The following is a 27,410-nucleotide window of genomic DNA, read 5'->3' on the forward strand; positions in this document are numbered from 1 at the left end:
CCCTCTAGCGTCAGAACACCAAGGTTCACTTATTTTTCTTCCGTCTCAGGCTGAGCTTGAGGAAGCTGGGGCTGGAAAAGTGTTCACACAGCTCCCCTCCCTCTGGAACAGTTTCACAAGGATTATGATGATTTTGGAATTGTGGAGTCTTCTCCCCTCTCCTCCCCTCCCCCCTCATCTCCCTTCCCCCTCCCTTCCCCTCCCTCTTCCCCTCCCTCCCTCCCCCCTCTACCTGTCCCTGCCCTGCCCCTGTGTCTCTGTCTCTGTGTGGTTCTTGTTTTGAGACTGGGTCTCACGGTGTAGCCCAGGTTGGCCCAAACCAAGCCCTTCCCATCTCAGCCTCTAGAGTGCTGACGTGGCAGGTGTGTGTCACCACACCGGGCGCTATCATGGGCGTTTTATAGGCCCCTGTGTTACCATGGAATTTTAAAGTTGGAACTCAGGGACCCTGGGACATTGAACATGTAAAACCCTCTGATCTTCTGATAACCCCAAGGGGAAACAATGGGGCTGTAGGGAGGAGGGCCCTCCCTCCTGCCACCCCATGCTGCCTCTCTGTTGAATCAGCCAGGGGCGTCTGGGGATGTGGTTAAAGCTTACGGACTCTGAGTTCCTGTGGTCCAGCCTGGGTTAGCTATGTGGGGCCAGCCCTGTCTGGAGCTCTGCAGACCTTTTTGCCCTGTCCCTCCCCCAAGTTGTAGGGGTAGCCTTTTCCTATCTTTGTCTTTGCCTTTCTATTACAGCCCAGGCTGCCCATCTTTAAGCTGCCTACTATAGCCCAGGCTGACCCCTCCCTCCTCAGACTTACGTGTTGAAGCTGCAGGCATGCACCATGACGCTTGTATTTCCTTCAAAGGTACACCTTTTGCCATCTGGAGGCACCATTTCCTGCCTTCTTGTACCCTCCCATGCTGGGGACGGAAGGCAGCTCTCAGGGGTCTGTTTCATAAGGGCACGAATCTGTCTTTTAAGGGAGCTGTCTTGTGTCCTGGTGGCCTCTCTGAGGCTTCATCCCTGACGTCCCCACTGTGGGGACTGCTCTCCGGTTTAGGAACTTCAGAACTACACAGATCCCAGTACTGTGGAGGTGTGCAGTGGGGTTTAGGAGTGAGGGAGAGGCGTGGCTAAAGCTGAGGACCAGAAGCTGCTAGATTGGGGGACTGGGTCATAGGGGAGGAGAGAGGGAGTTTGAAGAAAAGCAGATGGGGGGTGCAGGTCTCTGTGGAGGCTGGAGCCCCGTGGTCGGATGGCACAGATGATCCACACGCCCCTATTTGTAGGTCTGTGAACTGGGGACAAGGGGGAGTGATGTGGATGGAGGAGGAGCTGAGCCCTATCCTCTGGTAACTCAGTTGCAGAATTGCTTGTCTGCAGGTGTGGGAGGTGGTTAATGATTGATAAAAATCAATGTTAGCTAGTCTGCATGACCCGTTTCCATTTAGAAAAAAGAGAGAGTCTTCAGTGCCTGGACCAAAGGAGGCTCGGATATGTTGGCTTTTAACCAGTTTATCTGGAGGCCGATGTGTTTAATCACACCTTTTGAGTTTCTCTCAAATTCAAATTCAAAAGCCACAGTATGACATTTTACTCTCTCCTGCCCCCTGGTGGCTGTCTCTTGAATACCAACTTTGGATTCACCACTGGGAGACTCCTCAGGGAGTCTCCTCTTCCTAAGGAGAGGTACCACAGTGCTTGATCACCATTGGCCATCCAGTCCGTTCCCAGAGGGGAAGCCATGCATCCAAAGCAGGTCGCGATGAATTCTGCCCTTTTCTGGTACTTTCGTTTTACGTTTTAGCATCTGCCACTACTCTGCTGAGCAATGCCCCAGCTTTCTCAGCCCTAAGCAGAGAGTGGGCATTGCCTCTCCCACCCCATTCATCACTTGTAGTGCATCTCCTCTCTGTGGTCCTGGGCTAGTGACAAGAGTAGTATTGAAATATCCCGTTCATTATTTTACATTCAAAGAGGAAGGGAGGGGAAATTACCTGTCTCTGTTGCATCCCTACTTGTCCCGAGAGAGTTAAGACGTTTGATATGGGAAAAGTGTGGCTTCCTTGTGAGGGAGAGGGGTGAGGTGGCCTCTGGAGCTCTTTGCCCTTTGTGGAAAATCAGAGAAACACTTGTTTTCGACAACTAGACTCTTAAAAGCAAATGAAACACAAAAGATTGACAGCCATCAATTTCAGTAAATGGATTTCAGTGTCCTTAGATGTCAATTTTCAATAGGCAGGCATCAGTTTTGCTAGGCAAGTGGTGGTTTGAATGTTTCTGTAAGTAACTCTTTTGGGTCCCTTCCGATCAGGGTCCATCATAAAGCCACGCACATACCAGAACTGGTGAGTTCCTTTTGTCCTGACAGAATCCCTGGTTATGTCTGCCTGCTTACTATGCCTTCCCTTGTCATTGGTAGACATGGAATTGCAGCCCCATTATCTGAGTGCCACAGTCTTACCTACCCCATGAGGCCAAATCCGTTTGGTAGGAGGCGGCTGCTGAATGTGGCTGGGGCAGATGGGGGGACTTGCATTCATAATCATGGTGTGGTGTTGGCACAGTAGCTGCTGTAAAAGCCCCGGTGTAGGTGCCCAAGATCGTATGACCCAACCCTTTCTCCAGATGTCACACTTGCTGCCACAGGATGTTTGCACGTGCTATTTCAGGCTGAGGTGCCTTTCTCCATCCTTGGAGTGGTTTAGGTTTCAATGGTGTCATGTGAAGATTCATTTTATTTGCTCTGTTGAACAAGTATATACACTTAACCCGGGTTAAAAAAGTACTAACTCAGCAAGAGAAGTAACAGGGTGAGGATGAGAATCTTATTTTAAGGATGACCAAGGAATGAACACAGATGACAGAGACATAGACACACACACAGACATACACATAATATTTATGTATGTTTGTATCATATATAAAATATACACATATGCATACATGCATACATACATACATACACACACATATAAGATCACGGAAGATGCTACAAAAAAGGGAAGACTGGATTAAATACAAACTTGGATATAAAGCATGCTAGTTTCATTTAGGACAATAAAACTAATCTTTGAGACTAGGCCTGAAAGATTATTTTGTTGTGTAAGTTGATAGCCTAACTGTGTAGAGTCTGGGACCAAACCAAAAGCAAATAATGACTCAACCAAAGTTATTCTTAGTGCTGTTTCCTGTTGCTGTAACACTCTAACAACCGCACCTTAAAGGGCAGAGGGTTTATTTGGCTCCCAATTCTAAGTTCCTGGCCATAAATATAGGGAAGTGAAGGTGGCAGGTACTTGGAGCACTGGTCATGTTACATCCACAGTCAAACAGAGGGCAGTGAGTTAGTGCATACACACCAGTGCTCGGCTTGAATTCCCCACCTAGGGAATGGTGCCACCCACAGTAGGCAGGTCTTCCCATCTCATTTAACACAGTCAAGAGAATCTCCCACAGGTAGGCCAGCCTCATTCTAGGTCTCTCACTGAGACCTTTTCCCAGACGATTCTTTCTCTCTCTCTCTCTCTCTCTCTCTCTCTCTCTTTCTTTTTTTTTTTTATTAACTTGAGTATTTCTTATTTACATTTCGTATGTTTTTCCCTTTCCCGGTTTCTGGGCAAACATCCTCCTAACCCCTCCCCCTCCCCTCTATATGGGTGTTCCCCTCCCCACCCTCCCCCCATTACCGCCCTCCCCCCAACAATTACGTTCACTCGGGGTTCAGTCTTGCAGGACCAAGGGCTTCCCCTTCCACTGGTGCTCTTACTAGGATATTCATTGCTACCTATGAGGTTGGAGCCCAGGGTCAGTCCATGTATAGTCTTTGGGTAGTGGCTTAGTCCCTGGAAGCTCTGGTTGCTTGGCATTGTTGTTCATATGGGGTATTGAACCCCTTCAAGCTCTTTCAGTCCTTTCTCTGATTCCTTCAATGGGGGTCCCGTTCTCAGTTCAGTGGTTTGCTGCTGGCATTCGCCTATGTATTTGCTGTATTTATTCTGGCTGTGTCCCTCAGGAGAGATCTACATCCGGTTCCATTGGCCTGCACTTCTTTGCTTCATCCATCTTGTCTAATTGGGTGGCTGTATATGTATGGGCCACATGTTTCCCAGACGATTCTAAAAGTTGACATGCTAACTACAGTCACCTGCCCTTGAAGTTGGTTCATACTGTAGGTGACTGAAGTTCTGTTTTATTTTCTAAGTGGCTTTATATCCTGAGAGCCAAGTAAAGTACCTGGCACAAAGTGGGGGCCGGTGGCTGTTTCCTGTGGGGATGGAGAAAAGGCTGAGCCCCTGGGTATTGATGGCTAGAGTGTAATTCCAGGAAAAGCCTTCTATGAGGAAGTGCAGACCTAGCCGTCACACCAGCAGATTCGGGGTCAGGACTGGCCGTGAGCAGAAGGGCAGCCATCGCTGTGTGGAAATCCAGCGATGGGAGTGGGGTTATCAAGCAGGAAGTGGGGCTTAAGAGCAAAGGGGGCTCAGTGATTAGGGCAAAGAGTGGGGAAGGAAAGGAGCTGTTGTTTCTGGCAATGTCTGCACACTGCTTTGTCACGTGAGCTGGTCTCCAGGGCCATCTTAACCTCCTCCCTCCTCCCTGAGCATCCCAGAGCAGGGCTGGGGAGTCAGCCCGATGTATTTGGGATTCAGTGAGCTGAGGGACCCTTAGCAAGGGGCAGGCCCTCTCTCAGCCCTGATTTCCCTACCTGTAAAAACACCACAGTCCTGTGTGTGACTTTGATATATTTGGAGATTTGAAGTGCACATTAGCCATGAATGGTCTTTCTACCCTGTACTGTGGCTCTCTAACAATAACCCAAGACATTATTTATACACAGTAGCAATCTTCAGCTCTGGATCCTTAGCTGCCTGAAGCCGCCCTGGCTCCACTCAAATCCCCTTCCCATCTATTTTGCCCATAGGATTCTTCTTCTACCCTGGCTTTCTTTTTCTTCCTGGATCCTTGCTACATCCCCCACCCACACCCCCCCCCCAACTAACTCCATTGGAGTCACGGAGAATGATGAGTTCAGACTTTACCTCAGGGAGAAGAAACCGGCTAGGACACAAACACATTGTGGGAAAGGTAGGAAACTGGAAGATTCCAGAACAGGCCAGTCAATAGCTCCTGAGTCTGACCCCAACTTGTCTTCTCAGCCACTGCCACTGTCCCTGGCCCAGACCTGCTGGGCCTTTCTGGAAGGAAAAAGCAGATTGGACTTAGGGTGTGATTTGTAACGTTAAGAGTCTAGTAGCCATGAGGACAGTCTCTTAAGATGGTGTTGGGACACTCTGGGCCTTTGGACACTCAGAGAGCACAAGCAGCCGGAATCCTTTGTGCATCTGGTGCTTCAGCACTCATAGGGGCATTCGTAGATGACCTTCAAGTGTGCCAGAAAACAAGATACCAGCAGCAGCAAGAAAACCTCCTAAGGAAAGGACAAATGTAATCTTTTCCTATCAGTTCTATTGTTGAGAAATGAAACCTTTTAATTTTCAGTTCCTGTTTTATTTTGTTTACTTAAAATTTTAAAACACATTGTGTGTGTGAGAGTGTGTGTGTTAGTGTGTTAGTGTATTGAGTGAGTGTGCATGTGTGTGAGTGTGTATATGTGTGTGAGAGTATTGAGTGTGTGAATGTGTGTGTGTGAGTGTGTGTATGAGTGTGTGTGAGAGTATGTGTGAATGAGTGCGTGTGTGTGTGTGTGCACGCGCGCACGAGTGTGTGTGCATCAGAGGACAGCTTCTGAGAGTCACTTCTTTCTTTGTATCATGCGTGTCTTAGGATCTGACTCCAGTTGTCAGGGTCAAGTGTCTTTGCCCACTTGTCTTGCCACATCTCAATTACAGTGTTTGCTTGAAAGGGCTCAATGGTAATGCACTCTTACCATGTACAAGGCCCTGGGTTTGATCCCCAAAACAAAATGGGATGAGGAATACCAAGGATCTGATATGCTGTTTAGATTGGTGGCTGAGTCCCTGCAAAGGGACGAGGCTCCTCCTGGCATTTCTGAAGGTGGCCACCAGAGGGCACTGTGCACCCACACTCCATGTGGTTTGTCTTAGCTTTGTCCTTGAGGAGGTTGGAGCCGTGCTCTTTCCAACCCTCAGCCCCTGAAAAAGATTCACATCCAGCTATTTCCAGTGGAACACTGAGTTCTCCAGGAGGGGCCTTTCCCCATTAAAGCTGCAGTGACTTTGTTATTATAACACCCGGGTCTGCCCAGCAAAGTCCTGAAAGGAGTGCGTTCTCCAATGTTCCTTTTTAGAGCACAAAGATCAGACAGGAGTGTGGCCAGATGGGTGTGTGCTCTTACACAAACACGGATTAATTAATGCTGGACTCCAGAAGAGTTGACCTCTCAAACCAAACACTTCCACTGGACAGGATCTGCCCCCGCCCCTCAGTTGTACAGAAATAAAAAGGCAGTTACAGTAACTAGAGAATGCACGTGCCCAGGAGCTCGGACATTCAGAACACTGTGCTTCTCAAGGGGACATTTCAATTCCATCGAGTGGGTTATTCCAGTCCTACCAGTGCTATTGATAGTTTTGATGGGTAATATCTATTGTGTCGCATGCACGATGGGCATTATTTTAGGTACTTAAAAGCTTTTAAAAAAAAGTTACATTCATGGGGAAGGATATGGAGGTCAGGGGAAAACCTGCAGGAGTTAATTCTCCCCTTCCACCATGTTGGGCCTGAGATCAAACCCTGGTTGTCTGGCATAGCAACAAGCTCCTTTACCCACTGAGATACTTTGCCATCCTCTCCATGGGTTTTTTTTTTTTTTAAAGATTTATTTATTTATCTTATTTATATGAGTACACTGTAACTGTCTTCAGACACACCAGAAGAGGGCATCAGATCCCATTACAGATGGTTGTGAGCCACCATGTGGTTGCTGGGATTTGAATTCAGGACCTCTGGAAGAGCAGTCAGTGCTCTTAACCGCTGAGCCATCTCTCCAGCCCCGTCTCCATGGTTTTAATGAGCAGGAGTTTACTAGCCCTTGGAAAATGGGATAAACTTACTACACGCATGCTTACCCATCTGGTGAGGGACAGTGTAGAAATGACCCTCTATGGCATCACCTGTTCCTGCCTCTCACAAAAGCTCTGCTGTTGGAGAGGAGAGACTGCTGCAGCATGGTGGCGCTTAGGTAAGGATATGTTTCCGTTTCTTCCCTCAAGACTACGGTCCCAGCCAGGTACTTCTCTTGTTAAACACTGTCTCAGTGGAGCACTGGCTCTGTCGTGGGAGCCCGGGCTCATCTTTGACCCTCTGATTCACACTTATTATTCTGTGTGCTCCAGCTTCTTCGCCTGCTGGTTGTCGCTCTGTGTGTGTGCGTGTGCGTGTGCATGTGTGTGTGTGTGTGTGTGTGTGTGTGTGTGTGTGTGTGTGTGTGTGGTGATACTCACAGAAGTCACCTAGAGTTGCAATACCAATTACCTGGGACATATTCTAACATATCTACCCTCCAAAGCTCTCAACAGGACCCCCATCAGATCTCCCTCCCAAGGTCATGCCCTCCTTTTAAATTTGTTTGTTTGTCAGCCCACTGAGTCTGATTAACACTACCCCCGGGTACATGGGTGCTGGATTGTCCACTGGGGCATGGGAAATCTATGAGTGGCCAGGCTTCTTGGTATTTTTAAGATTGTGATTTCTGTAACCATTGCATTTCCCTTTCATTTTCTTTACCAGCCCTCAAGAGAGTGCACTGTCTCCTCTACCCCCATTCTTCCCCCCTACTCTATCCTCCCTGCCATCCAGGGCCTTCCCTGTCAGGGCCCCCTAGGTTATCAAATCTCTCTGTAGGCAGAGCAGCCATGAGAGCTTTGTTCAGTCATCATGGGCTTCCAGTACAGAGTCTGGCCTTGACCCAACCCTCTTGACAACATTTCTGACTATTTGCTGGTTTCTCCCTAACTGTCCCCAGTTACAGCTCTCCCCAAGGCTGTGGTCCTGGTCATTCTGTCATGTGGATCCTTGATTTGTCACCTAGCCAAGTCAGGGTGATCACATTGATGTCAGCTTCGAATCTCAGTTCCTGTTTGCTGGACCGTTTGCCTCCACTCTAGGGATCTTAAGTACAGGCCCATTCTCAAGTTCCCGGATCCTTCCAGAGAGAACTAGAGTACTGACAGCCATTTTGCAAGCAGCTCCACAGGAGGCTGAGTCGAGGCAGGCCCATAGGATACCAGGGGTTCTGATTACAGACCCTGCCAGGAAGATGGCCTTGCTGCCTGCTTCATCTTGACATCTCTAGTTAGAAATGGGTCCTAGAAGCCGGTGACTAAGTCACTGGGGAGTAGAAGGTGGTGTGTCTGCTGTTAACTTTCGATGGCCTTGCCCCCAATGAACAGTTTCCTCTCTGGGGAGGAGAGGAGAGAGTACTGAGGCACAGGTACATGTAGCAGCAAGGATGAGTCTCCTGTGCCCTGCTGTGTGAAGAAAGTCAGGCAAATATGGAAGGCTGGGGACTGTGGAATTCTGTGTATGTGACATACTGGAAAAGTCAAAATGATAGAAAATAGGAAACATCAGGAGTTGCCCAGAGTCGGGCTAAGGAGGAGGGGGCTGAGGAGGAGGGGGCTGAGGAGGAGGGGGCTGAGAAGGGGCTTCTTGGTTCTGTTGTGCTGAACACCCACAAGGTCTATCAACACTCACACGCTCACACCCAAAGAGTGAATTTTACTGAGCACAATGATAATTTAAAAAGCAAGTTCAGGATGAAAGCTGCAGCTCAGTTGGTGGGTGCTTGCCCACAGCCCTGCCTCTAGCTCTGGCCCTGCGTAAAAAGTGGGGGTGTCTGTGCACACCTGTAACCTTAGCAGGAAGACTGAAGTTTGAAAAGGTCTTTGCATAGTGAGTTTGAGGTCAGCCGGGACTACAGGAGACCCTGCTTCTTAAGAAACGAAACAAAGAAACAAATCACAGAGCCAAAATAACGAACTAGATAACTAGAAATAAAGTAAGTTAAGCCAGATGTACTGTTTCACATCTACAACCCCAGAACTAGGGAAAGTTGTACAAAATTACCAGGAGACTTCAACCATTCCCAGCTACAGAGTAAGACCCCGGCCGAAAACAAATGAAACAAACAAACTCCAGTGGGGAAAAAATAGGTTAATTAATGAAACGAAATTCAGTCCAGGCTCACAGCAAAGAGAGAAGAAATGCTGACGTCAGCCCCAGTATTTGGCTTAACTCCAGTTTACGGAGCTGCTGACTTGTTGCAACATTGTCAAAAGAGTGACCATGAGGAACAGCGCCTTGGGGTCTGTGAGAGGGGCTCCAGAAAAAAAGAGAGAGGGCCAAAGAGAGAGCGCCTTTTACCTCAGGTTCATTTTGTTCCCTGGATTGCCCGAGCCTGTGCTTTCATGCCTCAGGTGACAAACATTGACTTGAGATATGTTTATTCTTGTTGGCTATCAGAACATAGCTACAGACCCCAAACTGGTTTGTGTACCCTGAATCTGGATATGGCCCCAGCTGTGGAGCTGGGGACCAAACCCAGGGCCTTGCGCTTCCTAGGCAAGCGCTCTACCACTGAGCTAAATCCCCAACCCCTTCTGCTTTGCTTTTATGACTTCCCAGATATAATCTATTATGTTAGACAATTGGGCTTAAATTGGTTTCTCCTGAGAAAGTTCTGGGAAAGGGCTGCTCTGTTAATATTTAGTACGTGCTTACTGGCTTTTATTTATGTGTTTTTTTCTAATATTTTTCTGAACTCAAACAACTTCCTTAGACCATTACTTTCTGTGTTACATTTGTGTGTGAATGCACGTTGAAATGGAAATAAGTTGTCTACAGCACTAGACTGCAGTCTCCTCACTCTTTCAGGGCCTCAGAGTCCAGTCCAAAAGACAAGATCTACACAGGGCGACTGAAAAGTTGACAGAAACTGAGTCTGGGGAAATGTTTTCTGCCTCCTCTTGCTCCTCTAGGTCTTGATGCTGCACTAGGAGCTGGGGACAGAGGGCACCAGTGTAGCAGGCTCTGTCCTCCTCAGGTAGAAGACCAGTGTCCTTCCAGTGAGTGCATAGAAGAGGGTAGAAGGGTCTTGTGGTGCCAAGGCAGGGTTGGGCAGCTCCTTGGGTATTGGCCCTAGTGGGGCCTTGGGGTGTATTAAGAGACAAAAGGTGGGAAGAGAGACGGTCCTGTGTGGGGAGCTGCAGCCCTCTCAGCTAGAAGGTTGGGACTGGAGGATACAGGTTCTTTAAAGTGATTGAGGTGGATTGGCTTTAGGGTTCTGGGAGGTCGCGGAGGATGAAGGCAGTTCAGAGCCCAGGCTGCTTTCTGCCTGGTCCTCACCTGCTCGTCCTGACCTGTTTCTAGAGCCTTTAAAATGTTGGAAACAAAAGAGCACATGCGTGTGGAGGTACAGGGGCTCGTCTTTCTTTCTCAGAGCAGTTTCTGCTCATCCCTCTTAGACTTAACTGCTCTGCCTCTGTCATTTCATAAGTCAACTCCAGCAGAGCCTGAGGCTCTAATCGAGTCTGTGACATTGAGGTACTTGAGCTGCCTTGAGGAAACAGTACCTTCAGAGGCTTGTCTCCATCCTGTTCACTGAACCAAGACTTCCTAGGGAGCCTAGCTAGCTCAGCAGAATGCTAGTGGCTTCTCCAGCCCAAAGTCCCCCTAACACCTGAGTGTGTGTGGCTTGCTCCCACCAGGCAGCCCCTGGGAGATGCCAGGCAAATAAATGTGTGTGAGGTGACTGTGATTACAACATGGTGGGGCGGTCCCCAGACTGCTCTTAGAGTTGTGGTCACCTGGGGACCCATCTTTGCGTTCTCTTGGAACACAGCTTTCTCTTCTATCTTTGCCTTGTAGCTGGCTCTGAATTCTGCTGCCCACCCACATGCCTAGCCAAGGTGACAGGGACTTAGCACGGGGCAGCAGATGTAAGGAGACTATCGGCCAGCCCGTTGCAGATGGTTTTGTGGTCCAGGCTACCCCAGAGCTACACCAGTACCAAGCTTCCTCAGACTTATGTATAAGCTGAGCGTGGTGGTGCTTGCTTGCCTGAGGAACTGGAGGAAATGACCAGAGGTTCAAGGTCAGCTACAGTACATGATAAACCCTCGGACAGCATGGGATACCTGAGGACCCTGTCTCACAAAGAACCAACCAACCAACCCAAGGCTGGAGAGAAGCACAGCGGCCGACAACACTGCTGCTCTCCCTGTACCGCAGCTCACGGGCGTCTGTAACTCCAGCTCCGGTGGCTCTCACGCCTTCGTCGGGCCTCCATGAGCATTGCATGTGTGTGAGGCACATAGATACACACAGGCAAAGTGCCCATACCTGTTAAGTAAATCTTAAAAAAAAATCAAAGCAAAATAAATATAAATAAACAACAGCGCATACCCACGCTCGTTTAAAACCACGTGCTCATTTGGAAGAACTCTTCAGCCTTTGTTTCCTTTGAAAGATTTCACAGGCCAGGACTGATATATGCTCCCAATTGCTGAGCCATCTCTCCAGCCCCCTTTCTGCTTTTTTTGAGGCCAGGCTTCAGGTAGTCTATGCTGGTCTTGAACTTGCTGTGTAGCTGAGAATGATCTTCATGCCTTCTCCCCTGGGTGCTGGGGTTGCCAGGGTGCAGTCCTGTGTTTGTTTACCTTTTAATTCAGTCATTTTTTCCTTTTTAAAAAAAGATTTATTTATTTATTATATATATGTACACTGTAGCTGTCTTCTGACACACCAGAAGAGGGCATCAGATCTCATTACAGATGGTTGTGAGCCACCATCTGGTTGCTGGGATTTGAACTCAGGACCTCTGGAAGAGCAATCAGTGCTCTTAACCACTGAGCCATCTCTCCAGCCCTAGTTTAGCTATTTTAATGGAACTGTTTCCTCATGATAGCCACAAACTAGCAGTTATACTTCAGGGGGCCCATCCCCCTCCTTCTGTCTCTGTCCCCACCCGTCTACCAGTCACTAATAAGAGGGTCTCTTCTGTGAGTGTCTAAAATCTAGGACAGTGATTCCAGAGGTCCCTGTCTAAGGTGTGAGCATTGTATCATGGAATCTGAGCGTGAAGAAAGCCACAGGAAAACAGAAGGTTGTGGAGTCTCTGGGTAGTGGGGTTGCCCTATGGTTGGCTGGTACATGGTGGTCTACAAAACTCATCTATGTTGGGGAGCCATATATATATATGAAGACATGTGTTCAGGTGTATGCAAGGACAGTTGTTGAATGAGACCTCAGCATAGGGAGACACGGAGCCACCCCTACTCTCATCCGAGCTACAGCAGGGTTGTACCACACATACAGTGGGAGTTCTGACAGGAAACTGGGTGGTTCTTAGCACCCTTCTAGGCTGTTACTGGAGCAGGGTGGTTTAGAGGGGTTTCTTAGAAACTTTCATGACCACAGTGGTTGAGAAAGATGCTCACAGGCTTGCCAACTCTGAGTGACAGGGAACAGGAGGGTGCCTAAAGTGAGTGGCTTCAGCAGGCCAGCAGGGGGCAGCAGAGACCCTCCCAAGAACCCATACCCTCTTGGGAAGGTAACTGATGGCACCAGGGTCACAGGTGGGAACACAGTCCTTTATTACTAGACTTTTCCAAACCTTTCACTGAAGCTAGACACCTGCCGTCTAAATGGAATCGGCTAGCCTTGAAAATGACCCCAAAAGCATAGAAACTCGAGGGCCACATAAATCATACCAGCAGTCTCCCATTTCTAACTTGAATGCCAGATTTAGTTTAGGGGTTAAATTGTGATTGTGGTTATCATGTTTATATTTTCTACTTGGCTTTGTACTAAACATCATCTGTGAGCAGGAGGTAAGGTAAGAGAGAAGAAAGACATCTATGTAACTCAAATGGCTCCTTGGTGTTAATTCTCACGGATGCCCCTGGGTGTTGGGGTGATGGTGCCAGTGGACTGGAGAGGCTGTTAGTGGATTCGTGCAGGGAAATGGACACAGGGCCTGTGTGTAAAATGGAAGGAAAGAAAGGCTTGAGTCTGTAGTCTAAGAGACCGCTTCCTGGGACCTGGGGGGTGCTCTGTGTACTTACCCAGTTTACCATCCAGCTCCTCCTCTGTCTTAGGGTTTCTATTGCTGTGATAAACACCTGACCAAAAGGGACTTGGGAGGAAAGGGTTAATTTCATCTCACAGCTTGTAGCCCGTTACTGAGGGAAGTCAAGGCAGGAACCTGGAGTAAGGGATTGAAACAGAGGCCATGGAGGAACATTGCTTGCCCTTTCTGGCTTGTTCAGCTTGCTTTCTTATAGAACCCAGGTGAGCTGGGCTGTCCCCTGTCAATCATAATCCAAGAAAATGTTCCACAAGCCAATCTGGTGCGGGGAGGCATCTTCTCAACTGAGATTTCTTTTTCCCAAATGGTTCTAGCGTGTGTCTAGTTGACAAGAAACTAACCAGGACACACTTGCCACTCCATTCAGTCAGTCAGTCACTCAAGGGATGCATACTTCCGGTCAGTAACTGATCTAGCCTCAGGGACAAAGCGATGAATGAAGCAGACACAATCCCAGAGGAAGTAAAATTAGGAAAACCCATAAGAAGCTGTGAACAAGGCCTAACGTAAGTCTGCCAGTGCTGGCTAACCTGGAAATCAGGCTGCGTGTTCAGGAGTGTTGCGTGTTGCAGGAGTGTTGCGTGTTACTTTTGCTACACTACTTTGTGTTCCTAGCTGGTCACTATTTTGGACCTGAGAATAGAACACACACACACACACACACACACACACACACACACACACATACACACACACACATCAGTTATTCCTAAAATCCCTTGGCTAACTCAATGCCTGGGCACTCCTAAACCTTCCCCTGCCCTGAAAGCTCACATGGCTGATTGGCTTTATCTCCTCCTCCACTACTGTGTCCCCTTTTCCTCTCCTAGTCCTCCTGATCCTCCCTGTCTCTTACCTGTGCAAACTCTCAGTGTCCCAGCCCATGCTCAGCCATTGGCTACTGACAATTTTATTGATAGGTCAAAAACCAACTGAGGGCAAAGACCTTCAGTGTCAGTAAACACAGATTCCTGATTAAATCAAAGTATCAGAACCACCCCCTACACCTCACCTTTTCTGTCCAATAAAAAAAAAAACACCTCTTCTCTTAGACCTAAATTGAGCATAACCACAAGACATGATATACATTTAACATTTAGTCTGTTATGTTTGTCAATTAGATAAAGTATTCTACCATCATTCCTAACGTAAAGAGTTACACTTCTACCCCTGAACTATGTGTCCATTTTAGCCTGTAACAACATCTGAAAACCATGCTTTCTACTCTATATCACATCTTTATTGTTACACCACTTAAGTTTGCTATAATTAGTCTTCAACCCCGTCAGAATTCTGAGTATGGACTAAATATTACCTGGATATATAGGAAGCACCAAACCGGCATTTCAAACTTAAACAATTGCAGAGACAGCTGACTGGACAGTCCCCCCATTCCTCAAAATGGAGTATCAGTCTTCAGCCTCCTGGATCATCTGACAGACCTTTGTAAAGCAGGATGATGAAGGACTGCTTACCCTGCCTTGGCAGAGCGATCCTGTCTCCATTTTGGACAGGATTTTTTCTATAGATGAAATAGGCACTTTCTGCCCTGTGGCTACCTTGTTACGATGAGCAATCTCACCTGGAAGTAAAGATACATAATATCTTCATGGAACTATGAAGGGGGTACTGCTGGGAGGGAGTGGACATGTCTCTAGTTAAATAATCCTTAGGAACGAAATAACATTAAATTTCAGTCTGTGGATTTCGGATGTTTTTGAAGACTACCTACCTATGCAATGTATATTTGAATTGTTAAACCTTAGCTACTCTTAGCCATTTCTACTTGAATAAATTGAAAGCACTCTATTGTGATTAGCATCTAACCTAGCCATGAGTTTACCATCTGGTTCTTAACTTGCATTAACCACCTTGTTCTTAAATGAGTTGCATAGGCACAATGCCTATCTAAGAGTAACAATATTAATTTCAAATTTTATATCAATATGCAGATTCATACCAGTGAAAACCTTAATTCTATATCAATATATAAATTCTGTACCAAGGTAAAAGATAACCAGTTTTACATTAATTACAAAGATTTCTACTAATGTAAGGTTATTGCTACATGATGTTTTAAGAAAATTTAACAATCTATTCTATTTCCTCCATATTCAAAATTATGACCATTCCCAAATTAGCCCTCAAAATGACAACCTGTCTAATTTGTAAAATAACCAAAACCAGGCACCCAAACCTAAGAAATTGGGTTAACAACCCTCCATGGCTTCTTCCCGCTGATTAGGGGCAATGAGAAATTCTTTTAAAGGGGTGGGGAGGGGTAGGAAAATTAGAAAATCAGTTAAACTTAAGAAATCTAGCTTTAGCATCTGTTATCCAGTCTCTGTATGCTTAGAGGGCTCAGGGCTTGGCTGAAGTTCTGAATGGGTCTGTTTGAAAGGTTGGATGAGGTGAGATAGTCTGGAATCAGCAGCAATTCCCAAAGCTGTTTTGGTGAGTATCAGGAGGCCCTGGGTCAAGCAGGTCAGTTCAGCATCTCTGAGGATGAGTCTTGTCAAAGCTGTGCATTCTGTACTATATGAATCTCACGACCTGTCTTGTTTGATTAGGTTGAATTTTTATAGGTCCACGTCTGATCCACACACTCTGGAAGGGGTCCAGGGCCTATTCTCCTTTCCTGTCAACAGGAATGCAGAGTGTTTCTCCCAAACGAGCATGTCCTGAGCCAGTAGCTGGAAATCATTGAGGGTATAGCTTTACCTCTCTCCCAGAGGAACCTTAACACAACTACCAAACTCATAACCACACTCATTTTGATAATCAAAACAGTTCAAAGCAATTAAAGCAATCTAAACGAATATTAACAGTGCTTCTGCTGTCCCCTGCCCTGACCTTCATGAGATTGAGGCCTAAATTACTTATACATTTATATAAGCTTGAATCCTCCCTACTGTGGAGATTAATATCTCTGTGGGTACATATTGAAGTATGCTCCTTTCTCTAAATAATTATGAAGGCCAATGTTTCTGCTGTCTGAGATGGGCTAGATTCCCTACTTCCTGCTTTCCACCTATTTTTTTTAAAGATAGGAAGCCTCAATATTTATATAGCTCTGTATTTAACTTTAATTAAATTCCCTTCTACTTAACTGTATAAGCCTATAGACTCTAGTTTTTATCATACTAGGCTGACGATCCCAGAAATCCTGTGTCAACCACATTCAAAGATCCTGAGAAATTGTCCTGGCAAGACTTTTGCTTATCTTCATTTTCCCTAGCTTCTCTCTTCTTCTTGCTGTATTTTTAATTGCTTTTGAATTGTTTTGATTATCAAAATAACTGTGGCTATGAGTTTGGTGGTTGTGTTAAGGTTCCTCTGGGAGGGAGATCAAACTATACCCCACAGGAGGGTGCAGAGAGCTTCACACTCCAGCAGGGTGATCAGAAGGAGGCAGGTGACAACGGGCCCCATCACACATGTGGCCAGCACTTACCTGATGTCAGGCATTGTGTGGGGCACAGTAGAGTGGCCTCCGGCAGCATTCCTCCTTTGTCACTTGCTTCTCTTATAAAGCCTTCTTTCACAAAGAAACAAAGCTAATTTTTTTTTTTTGGGTTCCTGGTGCAGAGAACCTTAGACATTTGCTCAAGTTACTTTTAACAGAAGGCTTAGTTTTCTGTCACTGATGACTGCAATGCCCTCAGAAATGGCTGCATACAGGTGTTAGCAGGTACTTTTATTTCCATCTGCCATTTCCGGATTAGCTTCTTTCTGTGGTTGGAGTTCTGTGGCACTGAGTTTGTACTGCATCAGCTCAGCTGCTCACCAGGACAGACGTCTTTGCCTTTGGCTAGGCAGGGTCACCTGCTCGTCCGCAGGGCTCATGGTTGCCCTTTCTTGAATCTTTGAGAGCAGGGCAAAGATTATCTCTCAGCAGAGGAGCATGCCCTGTGGTTGAGAAGCAGCCGGTGGTCCTGCCAATGAGGGAGAGCTGAAAGGAGGGGCTCCTTCGAAGGTCCCAGCCTCTCACCACAACCATGTAACCCCTCTCAGTGCTTGTTCACCCAGGGTCCTCCCAGATCTCTCACAGATTGACAGTCAGGACTACACAGAGAAAACCTGTCTGGAAAAAAACCCAAACCCAAAACAAAACAAAACAAACACCCCGCCCCATACACACACACAAAAGAAACCAACTAGCATCTTATGATTTACAAAATTAATATACATGAATCATAAAGTTTCATACTCCGGGATTATGTAACAGGAAGTATATGATTCAGGGAGTGCGTGACACGGTGAGAGTGGGGTTGGTCTTCACCCTGAGAAGTCACTACTGTGGAATTGGATTTTTAAGAGTTTTAGTTTTCCTTCCTTGACCTTAATGGCTTTGGAAAACTCATTCATGGCTCTAGTCTCTTAAGAGGTGTTTTATTTAGTGGTATTTTTGACTAGGAAACACCATGGCTATCTGAGCTAGGGACGTGCATAGCTTAGAGGCTGAGGCATGAAGACTGAATTTGAGGGCAATCTGGGCTACTCAGGGAGATATAATTAAAAAAAAAAAAAAAAAAAAACTTGGGCTGGAGAGATGGCTCACCAGTTAAGAGCACCCTACTGCTCTTCCAGAGGTCCTGAGTTCAATTCCCAGCAACCACATGGTGGCTCACAACCATCTGTAAAGAGATCCGATGCCCTCTTCTGGTGTATCTGAAGACAGCTATGTGTACTTATATATAATAAATGAGTAAATCTTTTAAAAAAAAAAAAAAACTTATTCAGAGATACCGTGTATCTGCATAGCTCTTTGAGATTCAGAGCTCCACAGTGTCAACCCCCATGTCTCCCTGTCATGCTCAGCTGTCACCTCTGTTCACTTCCAGCCCTGTGCTTTCTTCCTGACAAGGGCGCTGTCCTTTTGCAGGGTCAGCCTAGGGCATGGGAGAGCGAGTCACTCGTCCTCTCTGTAGATCTCTTTTTCTCTACCTTGTCTTTCTGTGAGCTCCACCTATCCAACAGCCTGGTCCCGATACATCCAGGGAGTTCCCTGGATCACATGGTACAAAGGTGTGAGCAGTGGGTAGGTGAAGGGTGAACTGGCAAGGGCTGGCTGGGTCCGTGAATCAAACCGCGTCCCAGAGGGCCTGGGAGGAGCATCTCTGCTTGGGCACCTGGGAGGAGCATGTCTGCCTGGGCAGCAAGGTGAGGTTGCCATGGTGATAACTATAGTAACACTGATCAAGCACTGGCCCTTCTCTCCCAGCTGGAAGATGAGGTGCCTAGGAAAACAGCCTTGCACAGCTCTTATGCATTCAGGCGGGCTGTGTTTGGTAGAAATATTTGGTAAGTGACACCCAGTTAATATAGTCTGGTTAACTGTCCAGGAAAAAAGAAATCCTTATTTCTCAGGTGCCTGGAATGGGGCTGCCTGGTTGTACACACATTGAAGCCCTGCTACCACCTGCCTTAGACCATAGGGTCCTATGAGGGTCTGGGGAGTTAATTAGCACGGAAAGAACACCACTGGGACCGGGGAGGTGACTCAGTGGATGCCGTGCTTGCTGTGAAAAGCTGGGAGCAGTGGGGTGTTGTGTGCCTATAACATCAGTAAGAGGGAAAGGCGGCAATAAGCGAATGCCTTGAGCTCACTGGCCTGCTAACCTAATAACTAAATTCCAGGTTTAGTGCTAGGACCTGTCTCAAATGGTTGGTGACAGAGGACGATGTCCTGGAGCCAACCTCTGGCCTACCTCAGCACAGATGGTATTAATGTCCTGAAAAGACGAATAATACTACTCTTTAACTCATTCCCTTCCCCTTGTACACCTCTCCCCCTTTCCCAGCTGCCCGAGTGGGTGACAGGCCTTGGGGAGTTGCGTGCTGTTTGCTACAGCACCTAGAACACCTTACTGTTACCCTCACAGGCAGCTATCGGGGGTGGGGGAGCAGGTCATCGTCCACCTACAAACATTGGTATCGAAGGCTTCGCCTTGGCTCATGCCCCTACCTCCGCCCCAAGTCTGCCTTCTTCACATTGGACATTCCCCTCCCTCTCCTCTACGTGTGCTCCAGCAAGCCCTCCTCGGGCTAGGCTGCACCACCCTAATTCACTGACAGTTTGGGAATAAACAAGTTTTTATGTGTGGCCCCAGTCACTGCCAAGAACAGCATTTATGGGGCTTCTAATTACCCCGGAGACTGTGGTGGGTCCTGCCTGTATCAGAGTCGATAAACTACTTTAAGTGACGCTGGCTAATTTGAGAATTTGTGGTGTCTTAGTTGCTAGGAGCAAGAGAGCATTAATTAGAAACGCCCATTCTAAGGACTCAGTTTTAGAATTTTGGTTTTGGATGTGCTGGGCCACCTGCCTGCTGATTTGTTCGCTGCCGATCAACATATTATTGAATAACATATGAAGAGCTTCTTCTACTCCTCCCTTCTCGGACAAAACCCAAATGGTGACACTTGTTTCCCTTAACTAGTTTATCTATTCGCTTTACGTCCGAATCACAGCCCCTCCCTCTTCTCCCAGTCCCACCCTCACAACCATCTTCCCACCATGGCTTCCTCTCCTTCTCTGAGGAGAAAGGGAGACCCCTCCTCGCTCCCCGCCATGAATACCAGCCTGACCTGGAACATCAAGTCACAGCAGGATTAGGTGCATCTCTCCCACTGAGGCCAGACATGGCAGCCCAGCTAGGGGAAGGAGAAGAACAAAAACTCTTAAAGGTGGTCCATAAGGTGCCAGGCCATAGGACGTGAACTTACTCCTTTTTGTTTATGATTTAGATAGAGTTTGACATGTTTGGCTTTTTCCTTATATTATTTTTACACAAGATCAAAAAGACAGTTTGAGTTCATAGTGATTTCTAATATTTATTTTATTTCTTATTTATAGGTAGGGTGTGGTGTGTACATGCTTGTCCACAGAGGCCAAATGAGGGCATCAGATCCCCTGGGGCTGACGCTATAGACAGTTGTGAGCTACCTGACAAATCTGAGTCCTTAAATCCTCTTAACTGCCAAGTCATCTCTTCAGACCGTCTCGGTGATTAAAAAAAAAAAAAAAAACTTTCTAAGAATGAATAAAAAATTACTTTCTAAGAATTACTTGCACTAAATTCCTTCGAAATATTCAGAAAAGTCAGCCATGAAAGTTTTTAAAGGTCTGGAGATGTACGTCAGCTTTGGAACAATTGCCTAAAATGCATGAGGTCCTGGAATTGTCCCCAGTCCCTGTAGAAAAAAAAATGGCCGAGCCTGGTGGTACCTGCCTGTAATTACAGCACTCAGGGCTTAGCAAAGGAGTAGGTGGATTTCAGGCTAACCTGAGACGTTTCCTGTCTTTAAGAAAAGACAGAGAGAAGAAAGAGAGAGAGAGAGAGAGAGAGAGAGAGAGAGAGAGAGAGAGAGAGAATAAAAATTAACATAAAACTATACTTTAAATTAAATATTAATATGCATTTGGAAAAGTTTATCAGTCTTTTTTTTTAATAATGTCTCGCTGTCTATGTTGTCTGGCCCTGAGCTAGTGACCTCAAGCAGGTACTGCCTCAGCCTCCAGCTGCATAGGAAGGCAAACGTTCCAAGCTTTCATAGATCTTCCTTAGCAGATGTAAGAAAATCTGTAAGGCTGATGACTTTTTGTTGTATTACTGATGTGTGTGTGTGATCATGTGCATGCGTTTGTGTCTCCGCCTGTCTCTCTCCCTCCCCAGTGCTGGGGTGACAGAAGCCTTCGGGTCTCAGTTTTGCACGTGTGCTGGCTGTGAACTCGGTCCTCACACGGACACAGCAAGCACTTTGCAGAGTAGGCTATCTCCCCAGTCCCTCCTGTGTCCTGTGTGTGTGTGTGTGTGTGTGTGTCTGTGTTGTGTGTGTGTGTGGTGTGTGAGTATGTGTGTGTTTCTGTGTCTGTGTGTGGTGTGGGGGTGTTTGTGTGGTGTGTGTGTGTCTGTGTGTGTCTGTGTGTGTGTGTGTCTGTGTATGTGTGTGTGTGTGTGTCTGTGTGTGTGTGTGTCTGTGTGTGTGTGTGTGTCTGTGTGTTTGTGTGTGTGTGTCTGTGTGTGTGTGTGTATGTGTGTGTGTGTGTGTGGTGTGGTTTGTTTGTTGTTGGCTTGCTGTGTTTTGTGTGTGTGTGTGTGTGTGTGTGTGTGTCTGTGTGTGTGTGTGTGTCTGTGTGTGTGTGTGTGTGTCTGTGTTGTGTGTGTGGGGTCTGTGTGCCTGTGTTTGTTTATGGGGGACAGTGTCTTACTATTAGCCCAGTCTGGCCTGAAACTCTATACAGACTAGGTTAGCCTTGAACTCAGAAACCCCTGGCTTCTGCTTTCCAAGCACTGGGATTAAAGAAGTGGGGACTCCCACAGCTGTCTCCTTTGTTTTCTTCAGATGATAGCCATTTTGACTGGGGTGGATGAAATCTCAAAGCAGATTTAATTTACATCCCTCTGATGGCTAAGGGTGGTGAGCATATTTATTTATATTTCCTTTTTAGAGAATTGTGTATTCACTTAATCAGCCATTTCCTCACTGGATGAGCGTGTGTGCATGTGCATGTGCTTGTGTGTTTACCGTTCAGGTCCCATCCTTGAGTGTTAAACTTCTGTGGGTCCTGGCTAGGGCCCCTTCTGAAGAAGGTCTCTTCTTTGAGCGATTGTCCTTTGCTGATCTTTTAAATTTTACATATTTTTCAAATTTTAAAGATGTTTTTATTTTACATGTATGTTTGAGTGCCTGCATGTATGTTTGTGCATTACCTGTGCGTGCCTGCTGCAGAAGAGGTCTGGAAGAGGGCTTTGGACTCCCTGAACCTGGAGTTAATAGGTAGCTAGCTGTAAGTCACCAATCAGTGCTGGGAACCAGACCCAGGTCCTGTGCAGGGCCTTAACCACCGAGCTATCCAACAGCCCCTCGTGGGATTATTTTCTGTGCTGCCACAGTCCTTGCCTGTGCTTGTACCTTGAAGTCTTGGAGCCAGCAAGATGGCTCAGCGGGCAAAGGTGCTTGGTCCGGAGGACCCACAGAATAGCAGGACAGAACCAACTCCCACGAGCTACCTTCCCTCCATTTGGCATACCCTGTCAATAAATACTTATGCATCGTGTATTATGTGACTGTAGCGGTGTGTGCTTATTTCTGGCTCCTCTAACCCACTGTTCTGAGTCTGTGACAGCACCATGCTGCTCTTGTTGCCATGGCTCTCTGTTGTAATTTGATGTTGGACACTGTAAAACCTCCAGCACTGTCATTTCTGCTAAGGTTGTCCTTAACCCTTTGGGGTCTTTGTGCATCCGTATGAGCTTCAGTGTTTTCACAGGTCAGCGAGGAAATGCCACTAGGATTTGGGTGGGGATTGCAGTGAATCTGTAAATTGCTCTCGGTGATATTTTTCACAATTCACGATTCTTTCGCGATGGCTTTATCACGTGTTTCTTTTATACTCCATGGAATGAGGACTGCCGGAGTTCAAACCCCGGCTTTGGCATCGGTTAGCTTTGTGCTGTGGGGCAAACCATGTAGCCTGTGGAAGCCCTGGTTTCTTCATTTTGAAGTAGGAATAGCAACAGTATCTCTTCATCGTGGTTTGAAGACAGAATGAGTTGATGTTTGCTTGGCACCTCGCACGGTTCCGGGCACACGGAGAGCACTCAGCAAGTGTGGGTTTGCTGAGAGAAAACCTTAGCCGTCTACAGTAGAGGGGCTGAGGGTTCCCGTCTGTGCAGGCTGAAAGGCAGTGCGGATGAGGATTGGGTACCATGTTTTCCTCCTGAGCACAGCGATCTTATCTTATTCTACACAGACTGGGGGCAGCCCTCCAGCGGACTCATGGGAGGGTAGAGTCCGAACACGGAGTCCTGGTTATAAAAACACACTCAGGAAAGAACTGGGGCTCCCCAGGCGAGCTTTAAAAAAAAAAAAACAACAGTCTGCTGTTGCTTGATTAAAGAGTAGAAAGCTAATGATTCTTTCCTGAGGGATCTGAATCTGCTCTGCCGACCCGTGACCTGCAGGCTCAGGATGTAGACTTCGTAGGATACAAGGAAACCTTTCACGATGCAAACACGCTGTGGTTCAGACGGATACAGTGGGAGCAATGGAGGGAGAGCCGTCCTTCAACTAAAAGTGTCCCCAAAGGCTTCAGAATCATCATGCATAGCCTCTGGATATTAAAATTAAACGTTGCCGACAGTATATTGTCAAACAACCTGTGTTACAAAAAAAATCCCTTAAAAATATCCCATGGTTTTTTATTGACTCCAGCAACTCTCTTCAGTGTCTGAAGTTTGGTCTGCCATGCATGCCACGGTAACGGGGTGAGAACACCGATGGCTCAGACACTGGCATCCTGTGCACGCTGAGCAAGTGTCCTGTGGTTAAGGGGGAGGGGCGGCCCTTTCGGCTGTGTTGTTTCTTACTATCTTCACCTCCTTCACCTCGTGCTGCTAGAGCAGGGCGGGCAGGGCACTGCTGGCCTGGGCTGCCTGACAGCAGATGTCAAGAACGTTCAGGAAAGTCTTCAGATACTGATTTGTCCCAGTGGATTCTCCATTCTCCAAGTGGCTCATAAAGACAGGAAACATGCCTGCTTCAAGGAGGTCGTGGGTTCAAGACTTCACTCAGTTAACCAATAGCTAGGATCTCCGGCCATTTCAATTCTGTACAAATAATACTTCTGCCTTCTGTTGGACAAGGGTCTCTTTCTTGGCTCTTGTCCTCAGCACCATGAGCATCCTCATGGCAAGTTGCTGGGGACCCTGTCCCAATATAAAGATGTGTCTGTTCTCCTGACTGCTCCACTGACTTCCTTGAAGGATGGCTGTCATTTGACACCCCGACCCCACAATGTTCCCTGCCTCTAGTGCTTTCTTGTCTTAGCAATGGTCTTCCTAAGTTTATAGGTTAACTACTCATGAATGCTCTCTGCCCCTTGTATCCAACTGAGCGTCCTTAGCTCCACCCTGAGGGCTTTATCATTTCAAGTGTGATGTGTCTGCTTGTGGGTTCTGTCCCAACTCTATCCTCTCCATAGACCGTCTCTCTGGGCTCAGCTGGGTCTGGAATTCATGGAGTACCTTTAATTCGTTTATTTCACCTGCCTCCCATCCGATCGATGCTCTCTGCCACGGTTGGTCCAAGTTCTTGCCATTCCTAATCAGGGTCACTGCAAGACCATCTCACCTTTGTCCTGTCCGGTGTTGTTTCTTAGAGTTTTGTTCATATTGCACTAAAAGCCGTCCTTTGAAAACAGACCTAGTTGGTCTTCTGTTCAGAGCTTGCATTTCACCTAGACTAGAATCTAAATATCTTGCCTGTAAGACTCTGACCCTTTAGTTCTTGCTGCTGTGATTCTGAATTCTCCATCCACTCCCTACACCAGCCTTGCATCTCATTAGTGGCACCAAACATTTCCCGCCTTCCCCAGGACCTTGGATATCCGCCACACTCTCTCCATTCTTTGAAGGTCCCAGTTAAACCATTGCTTTCTTGCCCATATAAGTAGTAGCTAGTCTCACCATTATCCCAAACCCCCAGCCTCGTCCCCATCATTTCCTGCGCCCTGCTGTGTTGTTCTCGATCACTTCCTAAGAAGAGCTTCCCAGAGAGCAGGGACTGTGTTTGCTCTCAGCTTTATCTCCATTCCTAAAATCATGCCCTGCATGTTGTAGACAGCACAGGTCTTGAGAGCTAACATGTACTCAGTGTGATCCAGGGAGACGGCAGAGTGCTTCTTAGCAATTGTTGCTTAACTCCTCAGGATAACCCTGTGGAGGTGAGCGCTTTGCACATCCCATTCCAGGTTGGAGACTGACGATTGGGGGGAAGTCAGGGAAGCTGCCCAAGGTCACTGTAGACCTGGTATTGATCACAGTGCTTGGATCCTGGAGCAGTCTTTCTCCCACCGCTGGCCTGTCTTTGCTGGCCTGATTTCATTGCAGAAAGGTTTGTCATGGCTGACCAGCAGTGAAAACATCAGCCACCACCACGGTAATTCTTGAAACATGGAGGAGGGCAAGAGCCTTGCCCTGTGTCATGATGGACAATATCTTTGTAAGTGTCTGAGTTTGTCATGGCAGTTTGCAGGTCCTTTCTCCTTGATGACCAGGGCAGGAACTATACCAGGCCCTGGGAAGACAAAACTGTACAGGATCCAACACACTCTCAGAACCCTGGGAAGAACCATGCTGCCACCGAGCCCATCACCTCTGCTCGGTCCCCCAGAGCAGAGCTCCTTCCAGAGCTGCCCACATGCACAGCTCTGGAGTGAAGAACTGGTAGACATTTGGTCCCTTCTAGCCACAAAGTGTCCATTAGGGTCTGCGAGGCCGGAGGAAGGCCCAGGGAACAGAGCAGCATAATGAGGGTGAGTCCTCGGGCTGGCTGGGACTGTGGGGCAGAGGTAGATGGCTCAGCTATGGAAGCTGCCTTCCCTAAGCCCCGTGTGCATGTGCTATGCTCCTGTTGTGTGTGGGAAGTGGAGAAGGTGGGCAGGTGCAGGGACTGTTACTGTCCCAAAGTGACTGTGTAAATATGTGAGCCCAAGGCAGGGCCTTGCCTAGCTGCCTCCCCACTTCTTCTAATGCTTCATGGTAATACCCTTTTCCTCCATGTTCAGGCTTGCCCTGCTCACTCCTCTCAGTTCCACACAGAATTCTGCCTTGGGCAGCTCTAGGCTATGTGGTTTATTTACATTATTATTATGCAAAGATTTTTCCCATCAAATTTACATCTTTTATATTGCATGAAAATATCTTTATTTTACCTTCACTTAAAAAAGAAAAACTGGTAGAGCTGGGGAGATGGCTCAGCCCGTGAAGGCCCTTGCTGCCCACCCACAAGACCCAAGTTTAATCTCCGGGACCCATGTGGCAAGAGAGAACTGATTTCTGCAAGTTTTCCCCTGACCCCCAATTACGTGCCACCACACACAATAAATAAGTATAATAAAAAAATAAAAGCCTAGATAGAGCTTGTGTGGCCTTTGGGGAGGCACCGGGACTCCTCAGCCTATGTGTAATGAGGGAGGGCTCCTGTCTGAATCGAAGCCATGAGCCTTACATCACCTGACGGTGTCCCTTAGGGATCATTTGTATGTTAGAAATAAATCATTTGTATGTTGATTGCATCTGGGTTTAGCTGTAGATTTCATTTTCATGGGTTGAAAGGTTGATTTTTCTGTGGGGCTGTGGGACTTTTCTCTTGGGGGGGTTGAGCTGGGGTTTGGTGTGAAAGTAGCTGCCAAAATCTATGAATGTGTCGTCCACCTCGGGCCCCAGGCCATCTGTCCTGACAGCTGTCCTCTGAGTGGCAGCCACTTCCCCTGTGCACCTCCTCAGTGAGCAGTGACATTTGTCCTTTCTCTTCTAGACCCAAGCGGCCAAGGCAGAACAACTTCTCCATGTTTCCCTCTCCCAAAGCCTGGAATTTCAGAGGGGTAAGTGTCTATCCTAGGTGACCCCATCCCATTGGTGGGGACATGGTTTGCTGCATTGAGAGCTCTCCTAACAAGCTTCAGCTGGGGACAGCACCGTGTGCTCATGCGTGGAGGTCATGGCCTGCCCTGGACACAGAGCATGTGGCCGTAGAAGACTCTTGTGAAAACACCAAAGTCTATCGAGAGAGCACCACGCCATGCCCCCATGCCCCTTGGAGCGGAGGAAAAGGAAGCAAGCCATCTGCCAGGCTGATGATGTGCAGGCTCAAGCCTTCAGGGGAGTTCGCTCTCTAGAGGTTTAAGGCACTCATTAAGTTTCCTCAAGTACAAAACACTGGACTCTTGCTGGCCTAGGAAGGGTTTACTTCTTGGTACCGTCATCTTCCTTGTATGAGTGTGGTGATGACAGTCGTGGCACACGGAGGACCTGAGGTGCTCGGGTGGTTCTAACTGTGACCTTTGGGTCTGTAGGGATGCTCTGAGTTCTTTCACATCCAGGACATTGCCTATGGGGATACTATACCCAGCACGGTGCTTGTAGATATGCTGTTCCAGGCCTGTCCATTTTCAACTGCCCAGCCCTCTGTGGGCAGTTGTTATAAAGCTGGCTGAAGAGCCCTGCAGGTGCCCCTGTGTGTCTTACCACTGTATTTGGTTAGGTGCCTGCTGAAGTACTTTGGAAGTGTGGAAGCCCCAAGTAGAAGTGTGTTGAGACCTTGCTTATCTCTCGTTCACTGCTGTAGAACTAGGCCTGGCCTAATGCTTGGTTTGTTGAAGGAATGAACGGGGTGTCTCGTACAACATCCACGTGACGTTGTTAAATTGTGTTTCAAGTCTTTAGCCAATACTATCTTGGTTTGTTCTAACTGGTTCTAGTCACCCTTCGAAACTGTGGATGTAGTCATACAGTAAAACTGGAATGTGACACTTACTTGAAATATTTATTTATCTACC

General features: G+C 47.3%; 1 protein-coding gene across 1 annotated transcript in view; it reads left to right on the top strand.

Annotated features, from left to right (window-relative positions):
• The window catches only part of Arhgef3 (Rho guanine nucleotide exchange factor 3), a 281,753-nt gene that overhangs the window by 65,222 nt on the left and 189,121 nt on the right, over positions 1-27,410 (top strand). The window contains exon 3 of the mRNA XM_032918596.1: positions 26,390-26,456. Coding sequence (XP_032774487.1) covers positions 26,390-26,456 — 67 coding nt within the window. The remainder of the gene's footprint in view (positions 1-26,389; positions 26,457-27,410) is intronic.

Source organism: Rattus rattus, chromosome 13, assembly GCF_011064425.1.
Source record: "Rattus rattus isolate New Zealand chromosome 13, Rrattus_CSIRO_v1, whole genome shotgun sequence".
Lineage (NCBI taxonomy): Eukaryota > Metazoa > Chordata > Mammalia > Rodentia > Muridae > Rattus > Rattus rattus.